Source organism: Nomascus leucogenys, chromosome 8, assembly GCF_006542625.1.
Source record: "Nomascus leucogenys isolate Asia chromosome 8, Asia_NLE_v1, whole genome shotgun sequence".
NCBI classification, from domain to species: domain Eukaryota; kingdom Metazoa; phylum Chordata; class Mammalia; order Primates; family Hylobatidae; genus Nomascus; species Nomascus leucogenys.
Genome location: NC_044388.1, coordinates 95,273,146 through 95,285,166, shown reverse-complemented (window position 1 = coordinate 95,285,166; position 12,021 = coordinate 95,273,146). Strand labels below are relative to the sequence as shown.

Genomic DNA, 12,021 nt, shown 5'->3' with positions numbered 1-12,021 from the left:
CTTTGGAGAATTCAATAAACATAAACATTTTGTTTTCTTTTTTTTTATTTCTTTTTTATTATTATTATTATTATTATTATTATTATTATTATTATACTTTAGGTTTTAGGGTACATGTGCACAATGTGCAGGTTTGTTACATATGTATCCATGTGCCATGTTGTTTTGCTGCACCCATTAACTCATCATTTAGCATTAGGTATATCTCCTAATGCTGTCCCTCCCCGCTCCCCCACCCCACAACAGTCCCCGGAGTGTGATGTTCCCCTTCCTGTGTCCATGAGTTCTCATTGTTCAATTCCCACCTATGAGTGAGAACATGCGGTGTTTGGTTTTTTGTCCTTGCGATAGTTTACTGAGAATGATGGTTTCCAGTTTCATCCATGTCCCTACAAAGGACATGAACTCATCATTTTTTATGGCTGCATAGTATTCCATGGTGTATATGTGCCACATTTTCTTAATCCAGTCTATCGTTGTTGGACATTTGGGTTGGTTCCAAGTCTTTGCTATTGTGAATAGTGCTGCAACAAACATACGTGTGCATGTGTCTTTATAGCAGCATGATTTATAGTCCTTTGGGTATATACCCAGTAATGGGATGGCTGGGTCAAATGGTATTTCTAGCTCTAGATCCCTGAGGAATCGCCACACTGACTTCCACAATGGTTGAACTAGTTTACAGTCCCACCAACAGTGTAAAAGTGTTCCCATTTCTCCACATCCTCTCCAGCACCTGTTGTTTCCTGACTTTTTAATGATCGCCATTCTAACTGGTATGAGATGGTATCTCATTGTAGTTTTGATTTGCATTTCTCTGATGGCCAGTGATGATGAGCATTTTTTCATGTGTTTTTTGGCTGCATAAATGTCTTCTTTTGAGAAGTATCTGTTCATGTCCTTCGCCCACTTTTTGATGGGGTTGTTTGTTTTTTTCTTGTAAATTTGTTTGAGTTCATTGTACATTCTGGATATTAGCCCTTTGTCAGATGAGTAGGTTGCAAAAATTTTCTCCCATTCTGTAGGTTGCCTGTTCACTCTGATGGTAGTTTCTTTTGCTGTGCAGAAGCTCTTTAGTTTAATTAGATCCCATTTGTCAATTTTGGCTTTTGTTGCCATTGCTTTTGGTGTTTTAGACATGAAGCCCTTGCCCATGCCTATGTCCTGAATGGTATTGCCTAGGTTTTCTTCTAGGGTTTTTATGGTTTTAGGTCTAACATGTAAGTCTTTAATCCATCTTGAATTAATTTTTGTATAAGGTGTAAGGAAGGGATCCAGTTTCAGCTTTCTACATATGGCTAGCCAGTTTTCCCAGCACCATTTATTAAATAGGGAATCCTTTCCCCATTTCTTGTTTTTGTCAGGTTTGTGAAAGATCAGATAGTTGTAGATATGCGGCATTATTTCTGAGGGCTCTGTTCTGTTCCATTGATCTATGTCTCTATTGTGGTACCAGTACCATGCTGTTTTGGTTACTGTAGCCTTGTAGTATAGTTTGAAGTCAGGTAGCGTGATGCCTCCAGCTTTGTTCTTTTGGCTTAGGGATTGACTTGGCGATGCGGGCTCTTTTTTGGCTCCATATGAACTTTAAAGTAGTTTTTTCCAATTCTGTGAAGAAAGTCATTGGTAGCTTGATGGGGATGGCATTGAATCTATAAATTACCTTGGGCAGTATGGCCATTTTCACGATATTGATTCTTCCTACCCGTGAGCATGGAATGTTCTTCCATTTGTTTGTATCCTCTTTTATTTCATTGAGCAGTGGTTTGTAGTTCTCCTTGAAGAGGTCCTTCACATCCCCTGTAAGTTGGATTCCTAGGTATTTTATTCTCTTTGAAGCAATTGTGAATGGGAGTCTTGCTCTGTTGCCCAGGCTGGAGTGCAGTGGTGCAATCTCAGCTCACTGCACCTCTGCCTCCCGGGTTCAAGCGATTCTCCTGCCTCAGCCTCCAGAGTAGCTGGGATTACAGGCACCTGCCACTACGCCCGGTTAATTTTTATATTTTTAGTAGAGATGGTTTCGCCATGTTGGCCAGGCTGGTATAGAACTCCTGGCCTGTTATCCACCCACCTTGGCCTCCCAAAGTCCTGGGATTACAGGTGTGAGCCACTGCACCCAGCCTTGTTTTCAATTTTTAAGTGAGAAACAATGATTTGATTCAAATAACGTGTTAAGTAAATGTAATAATATACGAATATTACTATAAGGTTGGTATTCCGATGCCAGAAGTTTGGGAAGCCCTGTCTTAAGCCAGAATGCAGTATGCAGATTCCCTTCATAAGGAAGCATAATAGCTTTTGCCCTTTCTAGTAGGGGCAGGACAGACTAATGCAATGTTCTATGGCCCTCAGGAAAAAAAAATTATGTTTGCAGGCCTGGTTTATTGGAAAGTGAGACTAAGCATTCAAGGCCACTTTAGATGGGTGTTATCATGCTTAGCCCTTCTCTCTTGGCTTTTGTCTCTCACTAGATGAGTTTAAATCATTTATGAAGCGCCTCCCCAGCAACCACTTCCTGACCATCGGGAGCATCCATCAGCATTGGGGCAATGACTGGGACCTGCAGAACCGCTACAAGCTCCTGCAGAGTGCCACGGAGGCACAGAGACAAAAGATCCAACGCACTGCCCGCAAGCTTTTCGGCCTCAGTGTACGCTGTCGCCACAATCCCAACCACCAGCTGCCTAGAGAGAGGTAAGTGTTGCCACCACCTCCACCTCCGCAGGCACCTACCTGGCGTTAGCTATATTATCTTGCTGCAGAGTGAAATGCAATGCAGATGGTGCATTTGTGGGGTGGCAAGCAGGACCTCGCATGGTCCAGACCAACAATTCTCTGGATTGCCTCTGGGTCCCCACCTACTGGCTGCACATTGTTTCAGATTCCACATTGTTTCCTGAATGTACCATGAATTTTCAGCCTCTGTGTTCTGTCTGATTCACCTGATTGAGGAGGGGAACACTAGCCCTGATAGTTATGTGGCATTATCCTGGCTGTTTAAAATATATTTCCTATTTAATTTTAAAATTACTGAGCAAAGCCGATTTTAGCATCCCCATCTTAATGGTGAAGAAACTGGATTAACTAATTAATCAGTCGCCACCTTATTTATGAGGTCCTTTGAGCAGAGCCAGGAGTGACTGACACAAATAACAAAATGTAATACAAAATGTCAGGAGACACTCACTTGTGGAGTCATTGAGTGCAGGGTCCTCACCTGAGAGAGTGTCACCTTCAGTGCCTGGCTACCTTGCTTGTCTCCCCTAGTTCCAGCCCTGTCAGGGATATACTGCGCATTCTAGATGGTGGAGAATACAGAGATGGACAAGACAGAGCCCATGCCTCTACAGAATTAGGGTTTACTACTCTCTCAGGGGCACACAAGGAAGGAGCCAGGACTTGAATCCAGGTTTTTCAGACGCTATTCTTCCGGTGCATTTCTGATTTGCAGCTGGTAGTCCCTACTGTAGAGGTGCCTCCAGGGTTTCTGAAAGGGCATCACAGGACAGCAAAAGGGCAGGTTGGGGCTCTCTCTCCACCCTGCTTCAGACAGAGCAGCTCTGCTCTTATTTGTTGCATATTTGGGGGTTCTACCTTCAATTTAGTTCTAAGAAAGAGATCCACTCTTAAAAAGAACAAGTCCATTCACATTCACCTAGCATACTCTGTGTCAGTGACATATTTATATATATGATTGTTACCCTGTTGTACAAATCCAGAAATGGAAGCTGAGAGAGGTCAAGTAATTTCTCCAAAGCTACAGTGTAAATCAGTGGTTCTCACTTTGGGGGGTGGGGGGGGGTGATGTTTTCCCCAGGGGACATTTGAAAATATCTCGAGACAATTTTGAGTATCGTAACAAGGGTTAGGGATATTATTGCACAGGCAGTTCTCACAACAAAGAAATATCTGACTTCAAAAGTTACTGGTGCTCAGGCTTAGCAATTCTGATGTAGGAGAGATAAGATGCCAGCTATTTTAGGTTGATGCAAAAGTCATCGTGGTTTTTGCCATTATTTTTTAAGTTTTGCCATTACTTTTAAGTAACAGCAAAAACTGCGATGACTTTTGAACCAACTTAAATAAATCTAAAAATCAAAATCTTATCCTCCTAACTAGTCTGTTCTGCTGGCACTCAACATTTAACAACAACGGCAGTCTTCTACCATAGTCCATCCACCTAATTACCCCGATGGGGTGCACCCTTTTTTCTCTCATTTTTCTTGCATCAGAGCTAATGCTGCTATTCCCTTCATAAAGTCTTTCCTGACTGTACTAGCCAATACAGAAAGCTTCTTATTCTAGATTCCTACTAATCTGAAATCCTTTCCTTAGCATATTTCTCCCTTTCCCCGCTTATGAAACCTCCCCCTTGTACAGACATTCAAGCTCATCTCTGTCTTCCCTATTGCCTCCAAATTTGAGCCCACTGCTTTGCGTCTAGCTTGTGATAATTATATTATTTTGTGGATCAAATAGAATTTCTTTTGCCAGTTTCTTGTTGCAATGCTGCTGAAGCAGGGACTAGAAAAGGTCACAAACTCACTTTCTTGTCAAGCACAACAGATTCTCAGACTGCTACCATGAGCAAGTCTCTGAAGAAGCTTCCTTTTAGATCCATCGCACATCTGCCATGAGACCCGCATCGAGCACTGTGGGAAATTCAGAAATGCACACAGCAAACAGTGCTGTGGAAGATGCCTTGTAGCACAGGAGTGGGGAGGGGTTCTTTTGTCAATCAGACCCCATATGTATTAGTTTATGATGGTTGCCATAACTAAGTACCATGGACTCAGTTGCTTAAACAATAGAAATTTATTTTCTCATAGTTCTGGAGGCCAGAAGTCCAAGATCAAGGTGTCAGCAGGCTTGGTTTCTTCTGAGGCCCCTTTTTCTGGCTTGTGGATGGTTACTTTTTTCTCCCTGTGTTTCCACGCAGTCTTTCCTCTGTGTGCATCTGTGTCCTAATATCCTCTCTCTCTCTTTTTTTTTTTTTTTTTTTTGAGATGGAGTCTCACTTTGTCACCCAGGCTGGAGTGCAGTATCGCGATCTTGGCTCACTGCAACCTCTGCCTCCCAGGTTCAAGCGATTCTCCTGCTCAGCCTCCCCTTGCGAGTAGCTGGGATTACAGGTGTGCACCACCACACCCAGCTAATTTTTGTATTTTTAGTAGAGACGGGGTTTTGCCATATGGGCCAGGCTGGTCTCAAACTCTTGGCCTTAGGTGATCCACCGACCTCAGCCTCCCAAAGTACTAGGATTATAGGTATGAGCCACCATGCCCTGCCCTAATATCCTGTCTTAAGAGGATACCAGTTATATTGGATTAGAGCTGACCTAAATGGCCTCATGTTAACTTAATTACCAGTTTAAAGACCCTGTCTCCAAACACAGTCACAGCTTGAGATCCTGGGGGCTAGGACTTTAACATATAAGTTTGGAGGGGTATGTAATTCAGCCCAGAATATTATAGGAGGTGGCTTTTGATCAGATCTTTAGGTGAAGAAGCTGTGCATCCCAAGGAGCAACAAAGCTCGATGCAAATCTGGTTGAGGAGGGCAACGTTTGACCGTTATGAGAATTCAAACAAATAACCTCTTTCAGTTATGGTGATTGTCATCTCAGAAAATGGAGAGTAAGATCCAAAGGTCCCAAAGACATTGGGCAGGCATATTTATTAAAGGTGAGTGAAATCTCCGGAGCACCAAGCATCATCAGATATGCTAGTTCAAGGGAAGACTCCAGAGGATTTTAGAAGGAGGGTAGCTGGATAGGCATTACAAGGAAAGAAGGAGGGACAAAGCTGGGTAATAGGAGTAACACTGGGAAAAGTCAAGGAGTCTGGATTTGTCCTACCATTAGTAAGCTGTGTATCCTTGGGCAAGTCACTTCACCATGCTCAGTGCAGGTGTCTGCATCTTTGAATAAGTCTCTGCTCTCCTTTTGCAAGTCGTCAGGTGTAGATAGCTAAAAGTGCTCTACCATCATTGGGACCTTCAAAGAAAGAGCTCACAGTGTTGCCATCTCTCCTCCTAAGGAGGAGAAAACCTGCCCTAATCATAATATTCTTCTCGACTGGAGAGGATGTCTGGCGTTCCACCATTAGCAGGTCACTCGATTATATTAATTCGAGGAGTTTTGAATGCTAGGTACTGAGAGGTGGGAGCACACAGACACTAGGCTGTGTGGCTAATTCGTCTGAAGCCTTCCCTGGAGAGATGAACTTCCTTGGCCGGTCTGTGGTCTGCTTCCTGACATCTGAATCTGAGGCTTTAATGAGCATTTCTCACACCGCAGGGCACCTCTCTGGCACGGAGCAGTGTCAGACAGAGGTGCTAACACTGGGAACCTTGGGCCACCTCTAGCTGCACAAGCTGGTGTTTGCAAATGAACTGATTGCATGGTTTCAATGTGTCTGCTTGCTGAAGTCTGTGGAAGATGAGTGTGCTGAGCAGGTGCCATTACTGCAGCAGGTGCCACAGAGATGTTTACTTGTCTCACAAACAGGTGGCATTGTTAAGGTAAGATGGGAGAGGGAAAGAGGGAACAAGCACAGGGCCTTAGCCACACATGGACTGGTCCAAATCCTGGCTCCATCACTTACCAGACACAGAGCTTTATGTAAGGCCTGCACCTCATTTGTGAAAGGGGATAATAACACTTGCCTTCAGGTTAAGTATGATGATTAAGATTTTAAAATTTAAATAGCCTTGGTAAAGTGCCTGGATCAGTTAAAAGGAAGGGAGGAAGGGAGAGAGTAAGAGACAGAAGGGAAGGAGCTGTCACTTAGTATATGTATTCTAAAGGTCAGGCACTGTTCTTTAGCATCTTATATGAGATTAACTAATTTCCTCCTCACTACAGTCTCATGAAGCGATACTGTTACCATTCCTATTTTACAGATAAAGGAACTGAGGCACAGAAAGGTTAATAATGTACACAAAGTCAATAAATGTTAATTTATTGTTACTTCAAAGAAATGTTAAGATTTAGATTTAGTGAGAGGTCAATTATAGCTAATTAAAACTTGGCTTCAATGCTTGCTAGAAACTTGATATTGGCTGGAAGGCAAAAGGGGTATTTTGGCTCTCTATTGGTGTAAAACAATTCACCCCAAAATTTAGTGGCTCAAAACAACACTATGTTATTACCTATTATGAATCTGTATGTTGACTTGGTACAGCTAAGGATATCTCTAGTTGGCTGGGGCTCTAGTCATCTGGGGGCTTGACTGGGCTGCATCTCCACAATGACACACTCTCAGAGCCCGTTGATGCTGGCTGTCAGCTGGGGGCTCAGCTGGAGCTGTTGCTGGAGTGCCCACACAGGACCTCTCCATGGGGACTGGACTTCTTGCAGCGTGGCAGCTGGGCTCAGAGAGGGAGTGTTCTGAGACCAAAAGAAAGCTGTAAGACTTTTTCACAGCTTCGCCTTGGAAGTCGGAGAACATTATTTCTACCACATTCTGTTGGCCAAAAGCCTAACCTAGCTTCAAGGGTGTGAGTATTCGGAGGTGCAGTTCATTATGAGGTGGGGGACATATATTTTGGAGATGAGGTACAATAGCAATTGAGTAGAATTGGAGCTAGAGGTGACTATCAGATATAGGGAACATAAGATTAATAATAACAACAATAATGAAGCAATAGCAGTTACTTACTGAGCAGCTAGAGTCACAAGCAATAGAGCTGTCTATGTGTAAAGATTCTGGAGTTAGACTGCCTTGGTTCAAATTCCAACTTCGTCACCCGGTTTGGGTGTCACATTGTAAGTCTGGAGGAAGTTACTGAAACCTTTGAGCTTCAATTTTCTTATCTGTAAAATGGAGCTAATAATAGTGCCTACATTATAAGGTTGTTTTCAGGATTAAATGCTTTAACCTACATAAATTTCTTAGGATGGTGAGTAGCACATGGCTAGCACTCAACACGTTAGGTATTGTTCTTATTTTTTTCCCCCAAGCACTGATAGTTGGCATATAAATTTCTTAGCACTCAGTAATTTGTTACCCAATGAAATTGAGCATTGGTGACATGTATTTTTTATCTAATACTCATGCCATCTCTGTGAAATAGATGCTCTTGGATCATTTATGGGTTAGGGAACTGATAAGGCAGATGTGATTGATTTATCCAAGGTCACATGGGCAGGAAAGGAGCAGATTAGATTTATTTTGCTGACTTTACTGTTGGACTTTACTGATGGTCAAGATCACTGTGCAGAGCAGCAAGAACCCATGTTGTCTAAGGAGTGTGCAGTGGCAGATAGGTGACTGCATTGGGTTTGGGACGCCCTGGTTTAGTGTGTGGTAAAGCCAAAGGCAGGGTTTGCTCATCAAGGTTGAGGGTAGTAGACCAACATTGAAATATATAGACTCTAGTGTGCTGAGATGCAGGAAATGGCCCTGAACATGGAGCCCTGAATTAACTCTCAAGCCCAGGCAGAAACCCAGAAAGACATATTCCCTGTAGGTAACCAGAAGAGGCCTGGTTCAGTGCAGTCCAACTCAGCATACATTTCCTGAAAGCCTACTATGTGCCAGGTTTTGGAAGCATGAACATAAGTAAGATTCATTCCATTCCAAGGCCCAGCGCTTGTTGAGAGGACAGCAACAAGATAATTCCAGACCACACCCATTGATGGGGACCGGCAACGGGTCGACCAGATATTTATTGGGTAATCATTATATATTAGGTAATGTTTGAGGATCTGAGGATACTGTGATGGATTTCTGTTAGCCTGCAGGAGAGCTGGCCCTAGTGTCAGGCCGCAGCTGGTCATATCAAGAGAAGGCAGGGACCCACAGTAAGATTCCTGTGGCTTGTCTTGCCACCAGAAGATCCTTACACTGTGCAGTTAAAAAGGGAAAGATAGACTTTAAGTTTGGTCTCAGCTATTACTGTACACTGAGACTTTTTAAGCCTTGGCTTTATCACTTATAAAATGGGTATAATAATTTCTGATTGCCTATCTCAGAGGGTCACTATGGGGCTCACCAGGGGTAGTGTATAAATTTGTGAACTCTGAATGCTGTAGAAAGGGGGTTATGCAATTGGGATGAACTTGAAGCCAAACACATCAGGATGGGAATGGGAATGGGCTGAGTTCAGGTTCATGGCAACATTTAATAGTTAACACTTCTAAAGCATTTACCATGCACCAGCCACTGTCTTAGGGCTTTCATCTTATTTAATCACTGTAACAACCCTATGAAGTAGCACTAATTTATCCCACTTTATGAACAGAGAAATTAAGGCATAGAGATGTTAAATGACTTGCTGATGATTAAATAGCAGGTAGAAGACAGGCTTCAAGCCCACCAGAATCCCTTCTTGTTACTCCTCTGCTCTTCTACCAATCCCCGAGACAAGATGATCCAAGGTGTTTAAATGACCTGCCAAGACTAAAAACTGCATTGCATAGTGGTGGAAATTGCCTGTCATGGCAAAAGGGAGATGAAGGAAGGAAGGAAGGGAGGGATGCAGGAGAGAAAAGGAAGAAAAAAAAAGAAGAGACAGGGAAATAAGGTAGAAAGGAAGGGAGGGAGGAAGAAAAGCACAAAGTCATCTTGGGCAATGCTGAATTTAGCTGGTTCCTGTGCAATTACATGAATGTTTGCTAACCACCTTATCTTCCAATCTCGTGTTAGCCACTGGAAGGCATTTAAAGATACAAACAACTGTGCCTTGGTCCTCCAACCATCATTATCTAGCCTCTGGGTGTGCTGAAAAGACATTGTTTAGTGAAGCCAGAGACCTGAGTTCAAGTCCTATTCTGCCCTGTGTGGGCTGGACTAAACCTATAACTCATACTCTGGAGAGCACTGGGTACAGAAATCGTGCCTTGCAGAGGTGGGGTGCAGGTTGAGTAGTGAAAAAATTGTACCTCACCTTAAACTAGAGCAGCTCTTTAGCGGTTTTCTTTGTGGAAATTCTGAATTAAAATTCATTCGAGAACATAAAGTGATTTTTCTTTCTTTCTTTTTTACTAAAACAAAAACAACAAGACTCAATTATCTCTGAGGTCCTTCTCAACTCTAAGAGACATAACATTTACAGAGAATGAGAGTAATAGTTCAATTCAAGAATATTGGTAGAAGGTCAGTAATGGAATCTTTGAGCAGCATTGCTTTCAGATGATGCTAATTAGTCAATTTTAATGAGTAGCCTATAGTTCAAACTAAAATCTTCTTTTGCCTGAAATTACAATGGCCTTTTAACTAAGTCTCCCAGAATCTACTCTAGTCACTTTCCAATCTATGTTCCATGGCAATCAGAATTCAAATTCAATCTTGTCACATCCCTGTTTAAAACTTTTTGGTTACTACTTACTGCTTTTAGGAGAAAGAACAAAATCCTGAGGTGGCTGACAGATCTGCCATGATCTGGTTCCCACCTACCCCTTCTTGGCTCTGTCAGTGACAGGACAGTTCTGCTAATTTTCTCTGAGTTAACTAAATGCCTAATTCCACCCCCTCCCTGTAGCCCTTCATTTCAAAGGATTCACATGGGCTGCTCCTTCTGCTTGAATGTGCTTCCTTCTTTTTCTTTTGTTCTTCACTGTGGTAGCTTCCACCTGCCCTTCAGATCTCAGTCTCAAAGATTCCTTCCTCAAGAACATGGTCCCTGCATTGAAAAGCTGTTTCAGGACTTATTTTATATGCTTCCTTATCATTCTAATTTTCTAATTGAACCCAAGTTCCAGTTTACCATCCAGTTTACCAGTATATCTTTTTTCTTTTGTTTTGAGGCAGAGTCTTGCCCTGTCACCCAGGCTGAAGTGCAGTGGTATGATCATAGCTCACTGTAGTCTCAAACTCCTGGGCTTAAGTGATCCTTCAGCCTCAGCCTCCCAAGAATCTGGAACTACAGGTGTGCATCACCATACCTGGCTAGCTTATCTAATTTTTTTGTATAGCCAGAGCCTCAGTATGTTGCCCATGTTGGTCTCAAACTTCTGGACTCAAGTGATAGTCCCTCCTTGGCCTCTCAAAGTGCTAGGACTACAGAACTGAGCCACTGCACCTAACTACCATTTTCCGTTTTTAAATCTATTTATTAATGCCTATTTCTCCCATGAGACTATCAGCACACTCATACATCTTTTTCTATATTCTTCATAACTTTCTTCTTATAACTTCCTACCACATGACCTGTCACACAGTAGCCATTCAAAAAACTTGTTCAATGAATGGACACATAGATTATTTGCTTCTCCGAATATGCCACAAAGGCATGTTGACATAATCTTCTGCAAATTGAGTTCCATGTTCGTATATAAAGTGTATGTATTTTCTGCATATGTTGAATATATTTAGATTATCTTCCTCATTCACAAATGAAGAAACTAAGATCAAAGGGAGGTAAGCGACTTTTCCAGGGTCACTCAGGGAATTTGTGAACAGATCGTAACCAAAATTCAGGCCAGTAAACTGACAGTCCAGAGTTTGGTAAAATCGAATGGCGATTGTCTTCAACTGACCTGAATCCAAATCCTAAAGTTATTTCTTGTTAAGTCTATTACTTTGGACAATGTTCCCTACTGAAGAAGAAAAAAAAGAAGAAGAACAAGAAAAACAGATACTATTCAATTCAATGAAATGAGATAAAATTCCTAACATCAAGTCGGCGTTTAAGGTCAGTGCGATTTGATATTTCTTACTTGTATCTGGCTATCACCTGGGTTTCTTTAAAGATTAGAGTATTGTGAGGCAAATAAGATCCATGGAAGCTTAACTTGAGGGCAGACAGTAGAATTATTAGCATTTTCTGATGATGCTTGGTCTTTGATTTCTTTTTACTTCTCAAATTCACATGGCCTTGACCCAGCAGTCCGAGCCTTAGCCAAGCACAATGTAATTATCCATTGTTGAGATGAAAATGTCTTGGGGGCATCAACTTCAGGCTCAGATGCTGGGGCCGTAGCTTCTGAACTCATGTCAGCTTTTAACGTATTTCCTTCTCCATACAGTGTTTAATTGATGTCTATAGAAAGACTCTGGCTACCAAGATAATCGTTAT

At 42.3% G+C, this 12,021-nt stretch overlaps 1 protein-coding gene across 1 annotated transcript in view; it reads left to right on the top strand.

Annotated features, from left to right (window-relative positions):
* Positions 1–12,021, top strand: part of BRINP1 (BMP/retinoic acid inducible neural specific 1) — a 205,080-nt gene that overhangs the window by 165,439 nt on the left and 27,620 nt on the right. The window contains exon 7 of the mRNA XM_003264059.3: positions 2,472–2,694. Within this exon, the coding sequence (XP_003264107.1) occupies positions 2,472–2,694 (223 nt within the window). The remainder of the gene's footprint in view (positions 1–2,471; positions 2,695–12,021) is intronic.